Source organism: Salmo trutta, chromosome 20 (assembly GCF_901001165.1).
Source record: "Salmo trutta chromosome 20, fSalTru1.1, whole genome shotgun sequence".
Taxonomy (NCBI): domain Eukaryota; kingdom Metazoa; phylum Chordata; class Actinopteri; order Salmoniformes; family Salmonidae; genus Salmo; species Salmo trutta.
Genome location: NC_042976.1, coordinates 19,542,604 through 19,561,492, shown reverse-complemented (window position 1 = coordinate 19,561,492; position 18,889 = coordinate 19,542,604). Strand labels below are relative to the sequence as shown.

Genomic DNA, 18,889 nt, shown 5'->3' with positions numbered 1-18,889 from the left:
ACGTAGTCATTCCACTTTACTTACTTCACTTTTAGATATCTAATCTCTGTCATTGTTGTAATATTGAATCATTATATATAGGGATTTGCCTTAATGTTATCTTTTAATCATATACTGATCACTTCTATTACTATTTTAGATGCACCTGGACCTCCAATCAACCCAAGAATTACAGATACAACAAAGACTTCTGCAACATTCTTCTGGGGGAAACCACTTGAAGATGGTGGGCTTGAAGTCACAGGGTACTTTGTTGAGCATAAAATAGATGGAGCAGAGGAATGGTTCAAGGACACACCAACTGCTCCACTGAGAATTACAGAATTTGTTGTTCCTAACTTGAAAGTGGGAGCAAAATACCACTTCAGAGTCAGTGCAATGAATGCAGAGGGAGTTGGTGAACCAGCTCAAACTGAAGAACTGGTCGAAATTATTGAACGTGAAGAAGAGCCAGACTTTGAACTGGATGTTGAGCTGAGAAGAACCCTTGTTGTCAGGGCGGGATGTTCCATCCGCTTATTTGTGCCCATTAAAGGACGCCCAGCTCCTGAAGTAGCCTGGACGAAGGGCGAAGACGCACCACTCAAAGGACGTGCTAACATTGACAGCACAGAGTCATACACTATGCTTGTCATCCCTGACTGCACAAGAAATGATGCAGGAAGATACAACTTGATCCTTACGAATGCTGCAGGAGAGAAGACTGCTCATGTCAATGTGAGAGTTCTGGATTCACCTGGACCACCAATTAATCTGAAGCCAAAGCACATTGACAAAGAGAGCATCACTCTTCAATGGGAACTGCCGCTTGTCGATGGTGGTTCAAAGATAACAAACTATATAATTGAAAAGAGAGAGTCAACACGCAAAGCATATTCCACCATAATATCAGTTTGTCCAAATAGCACAGTTAGAATTCCTGATCTAGCAGAAGGGTCAGAATATTATTTCAGAGTATCGGCTGAAAATGAGTACGGAATTGGCGAGTCGGTTGAGACGACAGATCCAATTCGAGCATCTCAAGCACCAACACCTCCTGAGAGCGTTTATGCTACAGATGTCACCAAGACCTCTGTCAGTCTTGCATGGACAAAGCCAAAACATGACGGTGGTAGTAGAGTTACTGGATATGTCCTTGAAGCTCAAAAGAAGGGAGGAGACCAGTGGTCCCATGTGACAACTGTCAAGACTATGGACTTCATAGTGAAGAACCTGAATGAAAATGAACAGTATATATTCCGTGTCATGGCTGTAAACCACTCTGGAAGAAGTGGTCCTTGTGACAGCAAGCCTGTTACTATCAAGGAAACAATAACAATGCCAGAATTTGACCTGCGTGGAATATGCCAGAAAATTGTCATTGCCAGGGCAGGAGATGAGATTAAAGTTGAGATACCAGTTATGGGACGTCCAAAACCAACTGTTTCATGGACGAAAGATGGTCAGCACCTCAAGATAACCCCAAGAATAATCACTGAACGTACTGCAACCACAAGTATCCTGAATATAACAGAATGCATAAGGAGTGACACAGGACATTATGGCATGACAGGGAAGAACATAGTTGGCTCAGTGACAGATACCATCATAGTAAAAGTGCACGATGTCCCTGGACCTCCAAAGGGACCAATAAAAATAGATGAAATCTCCCGTACCTATGCTGTCATCTCTTGGGGAACACCTGAGAATGATGGAGGTGTACCAATCAACAATTACATTGTTGAATTAAGGGAAACTACAGGAACGTCATGGGTAGAATTGACATCATCAGTAATCCGTACAATATTTAAAGCTACTCGTCTGAAGACTGGTGCGGAATACCAGTTCAGAGTCAAAGCTAAAAACAGATATGGTGCTGGTCAACCAATCATCTCAGAGTCAGTGGTTGCTGCATATCCATTCAAACCCCCTGGGCCACCTAGTACTCCAAAGGTTGTGGCCTTTACCAAAGACACAATGACAATTGGCTGGAATGAACCTGTTTATGATGGTGGAAGTGAAGTCATTGGATATCACATTGAGAGGAAAGAGAGGAGCAGTATCCTCTGGCAAAAGATCAGCAAATCCATGGTGAAAGATAATCAATTCAAATCAAGTGGACTGGAAGATGGAGTTGCATATGAATTCCGCGTCACTGCTGAAAACATGGCTGGAATTGGTAAACCAAGCAAGGCTTCAGAAGCAATGCTAGCCCTTGATCCAGTGGATCCACCAGGTCAACCAGAGCCAATCTTTGTTTCCAAGAATATAGTAACAATTCAATGGACAAAGCCTGAATATGATGGTGGGTTCAAGATTACCGGCTACGTTGTGGAAAAGAGAGACTTACCAGCTGGTCGTTGGATGAGGGCCAACTTCACAAACATCATTGAGACCACTTTCACTGTAAGTGGGTTAACTCAGAATGAGGCCTATGAATTCCGTGTACTTGCCAAAAATGCAGCTGGTTCAGTAAGTGAACCATCTGAGCCAACGGATCCCATCACCTGCACAGATGATATTGTGGAACCACGAATCATGGTTGATGCCAAATTCAAGGATGTGATTCTACTGAAAGCAGGGGAAAACTTCAAACTTGATGCAGATGTTGCAGGCCAACCACTACCATCCATGGTGTGGACCAAGGGTGGAAAGGACATTGAAAATACGATGAAATTGACAATTAAAATGACTGACTTAACAACAACTCTGATTAACAAAGACTCGTTAAGAAGAGATGGAGGTGAATTTGTTCTGACTGCCACAAATGTTGGCGGGTTTGCCAAGCATATCTTTAATGTCAAAGTTCTTGACAGGCCAGGTCCACCTGGAGGACCGCTGGTGGTGTCAGATATCACATCTGACAACTGTATTTTGGAATGGGCTCCACCCGCAGATGATGGTGGTGCAGAGATTGACCATTACGTGATTGAAAAGCGTGAATCAAGCAGGCTTGCATGGACAAATTCGGCCTCAGGCTTAACTGTTACCCAATTTAAGGTGAACAAGTTACTCAAAGGAAATGAGTACATATTCAGAGTAATGGCAGTCAACAAATATGGAGTCGGAGAGCCTCTAGAATCTGCGCCAACTATTGCAAATAATCCATGGGTGCCAGCAGATCCTCCAAAGGATCCTGAAGTAACAATAATCACTAAGGATTCAATGATTCTTATGTGGAAGGCTCCTGAGTACGATGGTGGAACTCCAATCACAAACTATAATATTGAAAGGAAAGACAAGATTGGTCTTCGCTGGGTAAAATGCAACAAGAAGAAAGTAAAAGACTTGCAGTTCAAGGTAACTGGGCTTCTAGTAACACATGAATATGAATTCAGAATTCTTGCAGAGAATGCAGCTGGATTAAGCTTACCAAGCAATTCAAGTCCTTTCTACAAGGCTACTGACACCCTCTACGAACCAGGCCCTCCAGGCAACCCAAGAGTCGTGGACACAACCAAGTCATCCATTACGATTGCATGGAACAAGCCAAATTATGATGGTGGTTCTGAAATCACAGGATACATTGTGGAGACCTGCGTTCCTGGGGAGGAGGAATGGACAATTGTTACTCCGCCTGGAGGACTAATGGGTACATCGTTTACCCTTATGAACTTAGAGGAGGACAAAGAGTGCATGATTCAAGTTTCTGCCGTAAACAGTGAGGGTATTGGAGAGGAAGCAACTATTCCTGGCACACCGAGAGCTCAAGACAGGCTGCTTCCACCGGAATTTGACCTGGATGCAGAGCTAAAGAAGGTTGTGAATATCAGAGCCTGTAACACATTGAGACTTTTTGTACCTATCAGAGGAAGACCATCACCCGAGGCAAAATGGACCAAAGAAGATGGTGAACCTATTACGAGAGCAACCATTGAAAGCACAACTTCTTACACATCACTGGTGGTGGAAAATGTCAACCGATTTGACAGTGGCAAGTACGTGCTCACAATAGAAAACAGTTATGGATCCAAAACAGCTGCTGTGAATGTCAGAGTGCTAGATACCCCAGCTGCCCCACAAAATCTCAAGATCAACAGTGTCACTAAAGAATCTGTCACTCTTATCTGGGATGCTCCAGTAAATGACGGTGGAGCAAAGATTAAGAACTACATTGTTGAAAAACGTGAATCAACAAGGAAAGCATATGCCACTGTAAATTCTAACTGTCATAAGAACACCTGGAATGTTGACCAGCTGCAGGAGGGATGTAACTACTACTTCAGAGTTTTAGCTGAAAATGAATATGGAATTGGCCTACCAATTGAAACCCGTGAATCAGTTAAAGTTTCTGAAAAACCACAGCCTCCTGCCAAAATCACCCTCGCCGATGTTACCAAGACTAGTGCCACCCTGTCTTGGGAGAAACCAGAGCATGACGGAGGAAGTAGAGTGGTATGCTATGTTGTTGAGATGCTGAGCAAAGGTGCCGAGAAATGGGTCCAGTCTTCCATTGTCAAAACATTAGAAGCAGTTGTCCCTGGACTGACACCAGGTGAAGAGTACATGTTCCGTGTAGCAGCAAGAAATGAAAAGGGAACAAGTGATCCACGTCAAATTGGTGTGCCAGTGATTGCTAAAGATCTTGTGATTGTCCCATCAGCTAAAATGTTGTTCAACACATTCAGTGTTCTAGCAGGAGAGGATTTGACAGTACAGATTCCGTTTATTGCTCGTCCACGAGCAACTATTTCATTCATAAAGGACAATCTACCTATGAAGCGTACCACCAGAGTTAACTTTGGAGGATCAGATAAACTGATCAATCTTCAAATCAAAGAGGCATGCAGAGAAGATGTTGGTCAGTACCGAATCATACTCGCAAACACCGCTGGGGATACACCTTTATGCATCTCAGTAGTTGTTCTTGACAAACCTGGACCACCAAAGGGCCCAATTAAAGTTGAGGCTGTTACTACTGACAGTGTGCTTTTCTCCTGGGCTCCACCAGAGTATGATGGTGGTGCAACAATCAACAGCTACCTTGTAGAAAAGAGAGACACATCCACACAAACTTGGTTGGTCGTATCTCCAAATCATGCAAGAACAACGATTAAAGCTTCAAGGCTGAAAAATGGTTCAGAGTACCAGTTCAGGGTGACAGCTCAGAACAGGTATGGAAAGGGCCCATCTCTGACCTCAGGGTCTGTTGTTGCTGAGTATCCATTCAAATTACCAGGCCCTCCAGGAACACCATCTGTACAGTCTTCCACAAAGGATAGCATGGTAGTTGTGTGGAATGAGCCTGTCAATGATGGTGGAAGCACTGTGCTGGGATATCATCTTGAGCGCAAAGAGAGAAACAGTATTCTCTGGGTGAAGCTCAATAAGTCTCTTATCCAGGATACATCTTACAAGACCACTGGCCTGGAACCAGGACAGGAATATGAATTCAGAGTTTACGCTGAAAACATTGTGGGAATTGGAAAAGTTAGCAAACTTTCCGAAGGTCACATTTCTAGGGATCCTTGCGATCCCCCCGGAGATCCTGAGGCTACTAAGATAACAAAGGATTCTGTAACAATCACATGGACAAAGCCAGAGTATGATGGTGGTGCCAACGTCACCGGCTATATTGTAGAGAAGAAAGAATTGCCAGAGGGCCGCTGGAACAAAACCAACTTCACAAATATCATTGAAACCGAGTATGTGGCAACCAGCCTTGTGGAGAACCAGAAATATGAGTTCCGTGTTATTGCAAGAAACGCAGCAGGTGTTTTCAGCCTTCCCTCATACAGCACTGGACCAATTACTGCTAAAGATGAAATCGACCCTCCTCGTATTAGCATTGACCCACAGTTCACACAAACGGTTTATGTTAATGCTGGAGATGGCTTCAAAATCGATGCCGATGTTCATGGTAGTCCAATACCCGAAATCCTCTGGATGAAGCATGGCCATGAGGCACCCCTTGCAAACACTATCACCAGAGACATAAAAAATACAGACAGCACCACATTGTTGACTGTCAAAGAGGCTAAACTTGAAGATGGAGGCAAGTACACTTTACTTCTGAAGAATCCAGGAGGCGAGAAGTCAGTGAAGATCAATGTGGTTGTTCTGGATAAACCTGGGGCACCACAAGGTCCTATCTCTGTCACTGGCATCACAAATGATCAATGTTGCCTTGCTTGGAAATCCCCACTATATGATGGCGGCAGTAAAATCACTCATTACATTGTAGAGAGAAGGGAGACAAGCAGATTAGTTTGGACTGTTGTTGATAATAAGTGTGAGTCAAATTATCTGAAGGTTACAAAACTCTTGGAGGGAAATGAGTACATTTTCAAAGTCCAGGCAGTAAACAAATTTGGACTTAGTATGGGTCTGGAATCAATTGCTGTGACTGTCAAAGACCCATTCGTTCCCCCAGATTCACCAAGTAGGTTGGAGGTTTCGGATGTCAAAAAGGATTCAATGGTGATTACCTGGGAGGCTCCTGGATATGATGGTGGCAGTAATATTATTGGATACATTATTGAGAAGCACGATAAGGAGGGTGTGAGATGGACCAGATGCAATAGGAAGACAGTTACCGACTTAACCTACAAAGTCACCGGACTTATGGAAAGTCATATTTATGAATTTAGAGTTCTGGCTGAGAATGTCTCTGGAGTTGGAGAGCCAAGTTCCCCAACAGTTTTCTACAAGGCTTTGGATCCAATCTTCAGACCAGGTGCACCAGTTAATCCTAAAGTAACTGACATAAGCAAAACTTCAGTTTTCCTGTCATGGGGCAAACCTATATATGACGGAGGATGTGAGATTCAAGGATACATTGTGGAGAAATGCGAAGTGCCATCTCCTGCATCTCTCACTAAGCGATCCATCGTTGTGGAACCAGCCACTAAGACACCAGCTGCTGAGGGAGAGGAAGCACTCGCTGAAAAAGGAGCAGCTGAGGCAACACCTGCTGAGGCAGCACCCACCGAGCCAAAGCCCGCCGAAGCAGCACCTGCAGACGCAGCACCTTCCAAGGCAGAACCCACAGAAAAAGGAGCTACAGAGGAAGAACCTGCTGAGGTGTGGACAATCTGTACTCCACCAAGTGGCATCAAACAAACAAGATTTGAAGTTAGACAATTGGAGGAAATGCATTTGTACAAGTTCAGAGTTTGTGCTGTTAACAAGCTTGGTGTTGGAGACCATTCAGATGTCTCTGGAATCATTCTTGTCGAGGAGAGGGTTGAGGAACCAGATCTGGACATTGACCCAGACCTGAGAAAGGTTGTGAACATTAAGGCTGGATGTTCCCTCAGACTGTTCATTCCTATCAGAGGGCGCCCTCAACCTGAAGTCAAATGGGGAAAGGATGAAGGTCCAATTAAGGAGAATGCACAAGTTGAAGTGACAAGTAGTTACACGTCCCTTGTGATTGACAATGTCAACAGATTTGACAGTGGAAAATACACTGTTTCTGCAGAGAACGCCAGTGGTGAAAAATCTGCTTTAATTAGCGTTAGAGTTCTTGACACACCTAGTGCCCCAATCAACCTCAAAGTGAAAGATATCACTGGTGAATCAGTGACACTTACATGGGATGCCCCTGTGTTGGATGGAGGAGCTAAAATCAGAAACTATATTGTTGAGAAGCGGGAAAGCACCAGGAAAGCCTATGCAGCTGTGGTGACAAACTGCCACAAATTATCATACAAGGTTGAGAACCTTCAAGAGGGTTGCAATTATTATTTCCGAGTCCTTGCTGAAAATGAGCATGGTGTTGGCTTGCCTACAGCAACCGTTGATCCCATCAAAGCCTCAGAGGTACCCCAAATCCCACGAAAACTGAGTGTTGTTGACCAAACCAAGACAAGCATCTCTCTTGCCTGGGAGAAGCCTGAGCATGATGGTGGAAGTAGAATCATTCAGTACCTGCTAGAGATACAACCTAAAGGCTCTGAGAAATGGTCAGGCGTTGCAACTGTCAGAGCAATGGAGTCTGTTGTCAACAATCTAAATCCGGGTGAAGAATATCTTTTCAGAGTGTTTGCTATCAATGACAAAGGAAAGAGTGACCCAAGGGAACTTGCACTTCCAGTGACAGCAAAGGACCTTGTTATCGAGCCTGATGTTAGACCTGTATTTAGCAATTACAGTGTTCGGGTTGGTAAAGACTTCAAGGTTGAAATCCCGATCGTAGGACGTCCTAAACCAGCAGTTAAATGGACAAAGGATGGATCAATCCTACTCCACACCTCAAGGGTTAAAATCAGTAACACACCAGATAGCACAACTCTAAGTATCACAGAGGCTACAGGAGAAGATGGCGGAATGTATGGCATTAATGTTACTAATGTAGTTGGGGAAAAGAATGCAACAATTGAAATCATTGCTCTTGATAAACCTGGCCCACCAAGTGGACCTGTAAAGTTTGATGAAGTTACTATTAACACTGCAACTATTTCTTGGGGTCCACCAAAGTATTCTGGTGGCTGCCAGATTTCAAATTACATTGTTCAGAAGAGAGACACAACCACCACAACTTGGGAGAATGTTGCTGCCTCTGTGGCAAGAACTACGCTCAAGGTGCAAAGGCTGAAAACTGGGGCTGAATATCAATTCAGAATCATTGCTCAAAATCGATATGGCAAGAGTTACGGTTTGGACTCACATCCTTTGACTATAAAGTACCCTTACAAAGAACCTGGCCCACCCGGCACTCCATTCATTGCATCTCTCTCCAAGGAATATATGGTTGTGGAGTGGCATGAACCAGTCGCAGATGGAGGTAGTTCTGTTCTAGGCTATCACCTTGAAAGGAAAGAGAGAAACAGCATCCTCTGGACTAAGCTTAACAAGTCACTCGTTAAAGACACCACTTACAAAACCGGTCCCTTAGAGGAGGCTGTTGAATATGAATTCAGAGTTTATGCTGAAAATATCGTTGGTATTGGTAGATGCAGCAAAATTTCAGAGGGATGCGTTGCACGTGATCCTTGTGATCCTCCTGGCACCCCAGAGGCTATCATTGTAAACAAAGAGTCCATCACCATTGAATGGACAAAGCCAGAATATGATGGAGGAAGTGTGATTACTGGTTATGTTGTTGAGAAACGGGACCTTCCAGAGGGACGCTGGATGAAGGCAAACTTTACCAACGTTATTGAGACCAGGTTTACTGCTACTGGACTAACTGCTGATGCACAGTATGACTTCAGAGTCATTGCTAAGAATGCAGTTGGAACATTCAGCAAGCCATCTTATAACAGTGGACCTATAACAGCAAACGATGAGGTGGAAGCGCCAAGATATTCTATTGATCCTGCGTTCACCAAAACGATCATTATCAATGCAGGAGACACATTCAAACTTGATGCTGATGTACATGGAAAGCCAGTACCCACAATCCAGTGGTTCAAGGATGATGTGGAAATTGAAAAGAATACAATGAGATTGGAGATCAAAAATACAGAAAGCATCGCAATGATAGTTGTGAAGGATTCTGTCAGAGTTGACGGTGGAAATTACAAACTTGTCCTGACAAATGTTGCTGGATCAGAGTTAGTTCCATTCAAGGTGACTGTACTAGACAGACCAGGACCACCTGTAGGTTCCCTCCATGTCACTGGAGTCGCTTGTGACAAATGTACTCTGTCATGGCGTGCCCCACTACATGATGGAGGCAGCAACATCACACACTACCTCATTGAGAGGCGTGAAACCAGTCGTCTTGCTTGGACTATGGTTTCTAACAGCTGTGAGACCACAGTGTATAAAGTAACTAGTCTCCTGGAGGGCAATGAGTATATTTTCCGTGTCATGGCTATCAACAGTTATGGCATTGGTGAACATGTGGAGTCTTCAGCAGTAATAATGAAAAATCCATTTGTTGTCCCTGGCGCACCACATGTTAATGATGTAACGAACATTGCCCGGGATTCCATGACTGTCTGCTACTCTGCACCAGAGACCGATGGGGGAAGTGACATTACTACTTACATCATTGAGAAGAAAGACAGAGCTGGAGTTAAATGGACCAAATGCAACAGGCAAAAGGTCACAGACCTATCTTTCAGAGTAACAGGTCTGACATCAGATCATGAATATGAGTTTAGAGTATCTGCTGAAAATGCAGCTGGTGTTGGTGAGCCAAGTCTACCAACATCATACTTTAAGGCCTGTGATCCCAAGTACAAACCTGGGGCACCCACACATGCACATGTGATTGATACCACAAAGAGCTCCATCACAGTCGCATGGGGAAAGCCTCTCAATGATGGTGGCAGTCCTATCCAGGGATACATTGTAGAAATTTGCAAAGCTGAGGAGGAGGAATGGACAATGTGCACTCCACCGACAGGCCTGCGAGTCAATAAATTCGAAATCACAAAACTTACAGAGGGCCAGGAATATCAGATCCAGGTCTGTGCTATCAACAAACTGGGTGTTGGCGAACTAGCTGCTGTATCTGGAACATCTAAACCAGAGGAGAAGGTAGAGGATCCAGAAATTCAACTGGACTCGGAATTGAGGAAAGGAATTGTGGTGCGTGCTGGAGGATCTGTGAGAATCAATGTACCATTCAAAGGCAGACCAACGCCAGAGATTAAGTGGTGTAAGCTGAAGAAGGTTGAAGAAGTGGAGGAAGAACAAGAATTGCAAGAGAAAGCAGTGGTTGAGAAAGGTCTCAACTATACTCAGCTTTCCATTGACTCTTGTGACAGAAGTGATTCTGGAAAGTACAATGTGACTGTGAAGAACAGCAGTGGTACCGTTTCTGAATTTGTAACTGTGAAAGTGCTAGATACACCAGGTGCCCCTCTGAATCTCAAACTGACAGAGATCAAGAAAGACTCCATAACTCTTGTTTGGGATGCCCCTCTTACTGATGGCGGAGCGAAAATCAAGAATTATGTTGTTGACAAACGTGAATCAATCAGGAAAGCTTTTGCAAATGTAACAACCAAGGTCAACAAAACAACCTACAAGGTTGAAAACCTTGTTGAGGGGGCTATGTATTACTTCAGAGTTATGGCTGAGAACGAATATGGAATTGGATCGTCGACTGAAACAAAGCTTGCAACAAAGGCCTCTGAGGTGCCTCTTCCAGTCGGAAAGATCTTCTTGACTGATGTTACTAAAGTCAGTGCATCGTTCGGATGGGAAAAACCAGAGCATGATGGTGGAAGCAGAATTACTGGTTACCTAGTTGAGATGCAGCAAAAGGGAGGGGACAAATGGGGTGTTGCAACATCCACAAAGGGTGATTGTCATGGCACAGTCACTGGACTTACTGCTGGACAGGAGTATCTGATCCGTATCATAGCTTACAATGAGAAGGGAAAGAGTGAGCCTAAAGCACTGGCTATGCCAGTTGTTGCAAATGACATGACTATTGAACCAAGCTTAAAACTCATGTTCAACACCTACACCGTCAAAGCTGGTGACGATCTGATAGTAGAAATCCCAGTGTTTGGTAGGCCGAAACCCCAAATTGTTTGGAAGAAAGAGGGTCTGCCATTGAAAATGACAACAAGAGTGAATGTGATAAACACAGCAACAACTGCTACCATTAAAATTACTGAGGCATGTAAGGACGACTTTGGAAAGTATACCATTACGGCAACTAACACAGCTGGCTCATTCTCTGAAGACATAGGAATCACAATCCTTGACAAACCTGGTCCACCAACCGGACCCATTAAAGTCCTTGAAGTAAGCAATAACTCTGTCAGTCTTTCATGGGGAGCCCCGGAGTACACAGGCGGATGTCAAGTAAAGCATTACAATGTGGAAAGACGAGATACAACACAAACAACATGGCAAAGTGTGAATGCACAACTTGCTAGAACAGCTATCAAAATAACCAAGCTGAAAACTGGCGCAGAGTACTGTTTCAGAATCTGTGCTGAGAATAGATATGGAAAGGGCGCTCCTTTGGACACAAAATCAATTCTGGTGCAATATCCATACAAATCCCCAGGACCACCCGGAACTCCATACATCAAATCTGCAACAAAGGATCAAATGATTATTGAATGGAATGAGCCAGTCAATGATGGTGGTAGTGCGGTTATTGGATACCATCTTGAATCTAAAGAAAGAACCAGCATTATGTGGACAAAACTCAACAAAGCCCTCATCGCTGATACCTCTTTCAAGATATGTAATCTTGAGGAGGACATTGGATATGAATACAGGGTCTATGCTGAAAACATTGTTGGCATTGGCAGAGCATCCAAAATATCGGAATCATTCGTTGCTCGAGATCCAGTTGATCTACCAGGTACCCCTGAGGCTACTGTTATCTCCAAGAACCACATTGTGATACAATGGACTAAGCCACTGTATGATGGAGGCAGTAAAATCACAGGATATATTGTGGAGCGGAGAGATCTAGCCAACATTGAGGGTCGCTGGATGAGAGCCAACTTCACAAATGTCATTGAGACAGAATTTTCCATCTCTGGCTTGACAGAAAATGAACAATATGAGTTCAGAGTGATTGCAAGAAATGCCGCTGGTATTTTCAGTGAGCCTTCTGACAGCACTGGACCCATTACTGCCACAGATGAGATTGAAGCACCAAGAGCCTCAATGGATCCTAAATACAAGGATGTCATTGTTGTTAATGCTGGGGACAACTTAGTTTTGGATGCTGACATCTATGGCAAACCCGCTCCTGAGGTCTTATGGTTGAAGGAAGGAAAGCAAATGGACAAAGCTCTTCGAATTGAAGTGAAAACTACACAGAAACGTGCAGCTATGCATATCAAGGACTGCACAAGGTTAGATAGTGGAAACTATGACCTCAGTCTCACCAATATCGGTGGGGTAAAGACAATCCCAATCACTGTGAAGGTCCTTGATAAACCAGGTGCACCCACTGGACCACTGAGAGTCACTGGACTGACCGCCGACAGATGCTTCCTTTCTTGGACTGATCCCTCTCTGGATGGTGGTGCACCTATAAGTCACTATATTCTGGAAAAGAGAGAGACCAGTCGGTTATCCTGGACTGTGGTTAACGCAAATATTCAAGCTACAAATTTCAAAGTGATCAACCTACTTGAATTGAACGAATATATCTTCAGGGTTAGGGCTGTGAACAAATATGGCATTGGTGATCCTTTGGAGTGTGAGGCAGTAACTGCACGCAATCCATACAAGCCTCCAAGTGCACCCGGAACACCTGAAGCAAGTCAAATAACAAAGGATTCTATGGTCCTATCATGGTCAAAGCCAGAGAACAATGGTGGAGCAGAAATTAACTGCTACCATCTTGAGAAACGTGACAAAGATGGTGTAAGGTGGACCAAATGCAACCGGCAGCCATTGACTGATCTACACTTCAAAGTCACTGGGCTTTTGGATGGTCATTTCTATGAATATCGTGTTTCTGCAGAGAACGAAGCTGGAGTGGGAGATCTGAGCGAACTCTCCCTGTTCTACAGAGCATGCAATGCTACAACAGCACCTGGACCACCACACCATCCTAAGGTGACAGATCACACCAGCTCGACTGTGTCCTTGACTTGGGGCAAACCCGCTTCTGACGGTGGAGCATACATCAAAGGGTACATTGTTGAAATGAGAGAGGTGACAGAAGAGGAGAGGAAAGCAATGGAAGAGGAAAAGAAAAGGAAAGAAGAAGCAGCAGCAGAAGAAGAGTATTCGGAAGAAGAGGAGGAAGTGGAAGCAGCAGCTGTAGAAGAGGTGAAAGAACCTCCTAAGGAGTATGAATGGACAATTTGTACACCCCCAACTGGCATCCAGGCGACACACCTCACTATTAAGGACTTGAAGGCAGGGCTAGAATACAAATTCCGTGTCTGTGCTATCAATTCAGAGGGAGTTGGTGAGCCTGCAGATATCCATGGCACTGTGATTGCTGCAGAAAGAGTTGAGGCACCAGAGATTGAACTGGATGCCAACCTCAGGAAGGTTGTCTCTGTCCGTGCAGGTGGATCTCTGCGTCTGTTTGTCACAATCAGAGGAAGACCTGAACCTGAAGTTAAATGGGCAAAGTTGGACGGCGAGCTGACAGAACGTGTCATGATAGAATCCACAAGCTCATATACTATGCTTGTAATTGACAATGTAAACCGATTCGACAGTGGCAAATACACATTGAACCTTGAGAATAACACTGGTGAAAAATCTGCACTTATCAACGTCAGAGTGTTGGACACACCAAGTGCTCCACAGGCCTTTGCAGTCAAAGATATCAAAAAAGATTCTGTGAATCTTGTTTGGGAAACACCACTCACAGACGGTGGATCAAAAATAACCAATTACATTGTGGAGAAGCGAGAATCCACTAGAAAGGCTTACACTGCCGTGACAACTAACTGCTTATCTAATTCCTTCAAGATTGATGAGTTGCCAGAGGGATGCATTTTCTACTTCCGTGTATGTGCTGTAAATGAGTATGGCATTGGGTTGATGGCTGAAACCAAAAACCCAATTAAAGTTTCTGAAGTGCCTATGCCACCACGAAATGTCAGAGTTACAGATCTCACGAAAAACAGTGTATCACTTGCCTGGGAAAAGCCAGCTCATGATGGTGGAAGCAAAGTAATGTGCTACAACGTTGAGGTGCAAGGTAAGGATGACAAGGGTACCCAGAAGTGGAATACTTCATGCACAGTCAAAATCCTGGAAACAACTATTGCAAACCTAGTAGCAGGTGACGCATATTCATTCAGAGTCATTGCAATCAACGAGAAGGGAAAGAGTGTACCAAAGGAACTTGGTCTACCTGTGACAACAAAAGACATTGCTATTGAACCCTCAATTGAGGTGTTATTCAACACTTACAGTGTGAAGGCTGGAGGTGATCTTACAGTTGAAATCCCAGTTAGGGGCCGACCTAAACCTGTTATTGCATGGAAACATCATGGCCTTCCTTTGAAGCAAACAAGCTCATTGACAATTCTGAATACCAAGACCTCATCCAAAATTATTATAAAGGAGGCGGGCAGAGAACATGTCGGAAAATATGAAATCACTGCCGCAAACCCAGGTGGAATGAAAGTAGCAGAGATTGGAATTATTGTCCTTGACAAACCTGGTCCACCAACTGCTATCAAACCAACTGCTGTAACTTCAGACAGTATTTCATTGTCATGGGCTCCACCAGAGTATGATGGTGGTTGCTGCATCAACAACTACATTGTAGAGAAGAGAGATACAAACGCAACAGATTGGCAAATGGTCTCAGCCAATGTTGCAACAACAGCAATTAAAGCCTCCCGATTGACAAAGGGTGCTGAATACCAGTTCCGTATCTATGCTGTAAATCGTTATGGAAAAAGTCAACATACAGATTCCCGTGGAATTACAGCCCAGTATAACTTCAAGCTACCTGGCCCACCATCGACACCTAAAGTGGTACATGCAACCAAGATTTACATGCTTGTCACATGGAATGAGCCAGTCAACGACGGAGGCAGCACAGTTCTTGGATATCATTTGGAGCGAAAGGAGAGAACCAGCATCATCTGGAACAAGATGAACAGAGGTCTCATCAAAGATACAGAATACAAAGTGACTGGCATTGAAGAGGGCATGGGGTACGAATACCGCGTTTACGCTGAAAACATTGCTGGAATTGGAAAATGCAGCAAAGCATGTGAGGCTGTTTCTGCAAGAGATCCATGCGATCCCCCTGGCGAGCCAACAGTGACAGGTATCACAAGAACATCGGTATCCCTCGCTTGGACGAAGCCAGAGTACGATGGGGGAGCCAAGGTTACTGGTTACATTATTGAACGCAGAGATCTCCCAGAAGGCCGCTGGATGAGGTGTAACTTCACCAACGTGGTGGAAACCTACTATGACGTCACAGGCCTTACCAAGGACCAGCAGTATGACTTCCGTGTCATTGCAAAGAATGCTGCTGGATGCTTCAGTGACCCATCTTATTCCACTGGTTCAATCACAGTCAAGGATGATGTGGATCCACCACGTATCATGATGGATGTGAAGTACAGAGCTGCTGTAGTTGTGAAAGCAGGAGATGTTCTTAAAATCAATGCAGATATCGCTGGTCGTCCACTGCCAGTAGCATCATGGAAAAAAGATGGCAAAGAGATCGAGCTCAGGGCCAGAATTCAGATTCTTGCAACAGATACCAGCACATCAGTAATTGTGAAGGACTGCATAAGGCGTGATTCTGGACAATATACTTTGACTCTGCAAAATGTTGCCGGAACAGTATCTACACCAGTGGACGTTGTGATCCTGGATAAGCCAGGACCTCCCGCTGGCCCCCTGGCGACTACAGGCATTACAGCAGAAGATGTCAATTTAGCATGGGGTCCTCCTCAAGAAGCAGGCGGCGCAGATATCACACACTACGTTGTTGAGAAACGTGAAACAAGCCGTCTTGCTTGGACAGTGGTGAATGCAGATCTGAACAGGACACACTTCAAGGTCACAAATCTCCTCAAGGGTAATGAATACATCTTCAGGGTCATGGCCGTCAATAAGTATGGACTTGGCGAGACCCTTGAGAGTGAGGTCGTCAAAGTGGCTGATCCATTCACAAAACCATCTGCTCCCACAAATTGTGAGATCACGGAGGTATCCAGTGAGGAGATGAAACTTGTCTGGCAGAAACCTGTTTCAGATGGAGGCAGTGAAATTACTGGATATGTAATTGAAAGGCGTGACACGGCAGGTCTACTCTGGGTCCGTGTGAACAGAGAGCTTGTGACTGAATTGACAACCATAGCAACTAAACTACGAAAAGGATATGAATATGTGTTCCGCGTGTTTGCTGAAAACGCTGCTGGTTTGAGTCCTCCAAGTGAAGCATGCCCATCGTTTAGGGCTGAAGATGAACAGGTCGAGCCAGATCCACCAAGTAAACCAAAGGTTGTTGATTCAACCAAGAGTTCAATCTCCATCATTTGGAACAAGCCACTAGAAGATGGTGGAGCTCCAATCCTTGGATACAGTGTGGAGTATAAGAAACTTAAGGACGAGGAATGGACAGTGGCCATTCAGAACATAAAGAGCATGGAGTTCACTGTCTCTGGACTTACAGCAGATGAAGAATATGAGTTTGCTGTTAAGGCAATAAACAAGATTGGTGAAAGCGAGCAAAGTCCAATTTCTGAGCCTATTGCAGCAATGGATAGAACTGTGGAGCCTATGTTTGATGTTGACATAGAAATGCGCAAGACATTGATTGTCAAGCATGGCAACTCATTCACTCTGACTGTACCGTATAAGGGAAAACCTGCACCGTCAGTAGAATGGAGCAAGGAGGAAGTAGACCTCAAGGCAAGAGCAACCATTGAAACAAATCACAGCTGCACTTCACTGACAATTGAAACGGCAACAAGAAATGACTCTGGACAGTACACTGTAACATTAGAGAGTGGCATTGGTGACCCAGTAACATTACCAATAGTTGTAAAGGTTCTTGACTCTCCTGGACCACCACTTAATGTAGTTGTTAAGGATGTCACCAAAGACACTGCTACCATTACATGGGAAGCCCCAGAAAATGATGGAGGTGATGCTGTGAAGGCCTACCATGTTGAGAAACGTGAAGCCAGCAAAAAGGCATGGGTGTGTGTGACCAACAACTGCCACGCGTTGTCCTACAAAGTGGAAGATTTACAAGAGGGAGCCTTCTATTACTTCAGAGTCATGGGAGAAAACGAATTCGGAGTGGGTGTAGCTGCTATCCCCAAGAATGGAACAAAGATTACAGGTTTGACATTTCTTTACTTTGTATGTTATTTTGCTATCTGTTTGATACTTGCATGAAGAAATTACCCCATACAATCTTGATTGTTTATAACTTTTGTTCTTAATATTTGCAGAAACACCAAGTCCACCTCAAAAGCTTGGGGCTATTGCGGTAACCAAGGACAGTGTTACAATTGGATGGATGAGACCAGAACACGATGGTGGAAGCAGAGTAACTCAGTACTTCATTGAAGCACTTGAGAAAGGACAATCCAAATGGGCGAAGGTTACTCTTGTGAACACAACTTCCTTCCAAATCAAAAACTTGAAGGAAAATGCTGAATACTTCTTCAGAGTTAGTGCTCAGAATCATGCTGGACTCGGCGAACCCAAAGAGATGATCGTTCCTGTTGTAGTGAAAGATCAACTGGGTAGGTTTTCAACTCACCTCTTCTAATTTTGAATTTTTCATTATATAAATATTGTCAGCATATCTGTCATGGCTAATCGTGTATGTTAACTGATAATTAGCTAAATCGTATATGCTGTGACTGTTTGTTTTACAGAGGCCCCAGATTTTGACATGAAAAACTACCCCAGCAATACTGTCTATGTGAGATCAGGATCAAATCTGACCTTTGAGCTTCCTATGACCAGCAAACCTTTGGCAAAGGTTATTCTATCAAGAAACACTGTTATTCTGAAACCATCCAAGAGATTGGTCACTCAAGTTACTGCTGAAAGCCTGATCATCAAACTGAACGAGAGCATTGCAAGTGATGCTGGCAGATATGACATCATCGCCTCCAATACAAGTGGTATCACCAAGATGTTCATCAACATCGTTGTGTTGGATAGACCTGGTCCTCCAACTGGCCCTATTGAGGTTGGCGAAGTGACTGAATCCACAGTGGCTCTCAAATGGGCTCCTCCTGTGTATGATGGTGGCAGCCCAGTTACCAACTACGTTGTACTGAGACGTGAAACAAGCACACCTGCTTGGACTGAAGTGTCTTCTCAGGTTGCGAGAAGTGCCATAAAGGCCGGCAAGCTTACCAAAGGAGAGGAATATCAGTTCAGAATCAAGGCAGAGAATCGTTTTGGTATCAGTGATCACATTGACACCCCACCAATCACAGTGAAGCTTCCATACAGTAAGTGTCTCTATCATTTATTAGTATACCATCCATTCCCACTACCTTAATCATTATCTTAATTTGTCTTTGAATTAGACTGAAATTTACAGGATTACATTATTTATTCT

At 44.1% G+C, this 18,889-nt stretch overlaps 1 protein-coding gene across 2 annotated transcripts in view; it reads left to right on the top strand.

Moving 5' to 3' along the window:
* The window catches only part of ttn.1 (titin, tandem duplicate 1), a 166,286-nt gene that overhangs the window by 114,530 nt on the left and 32,867 nt on the right, over nt 1-18,889 (top strand). For both annotated transcript variants that reach the window (XM_029702492.1, XM_029702491.1), the window contains 3 exons: nt 140-17,647; nt 17,760-18,056; nt 18,192-18,779. In XM_029702492.1, coding sequence (XP_029558352.1) covers nt 140-17,647; nt 17,760-18,056; nt 18,192-18,779 — 18,393 coding nt within the window. The remainder of the gene's footprint in view (nt 1-139; nt 17,648-17,759; nt 18,057-18,191; nt 18,780-18,889) is intronic.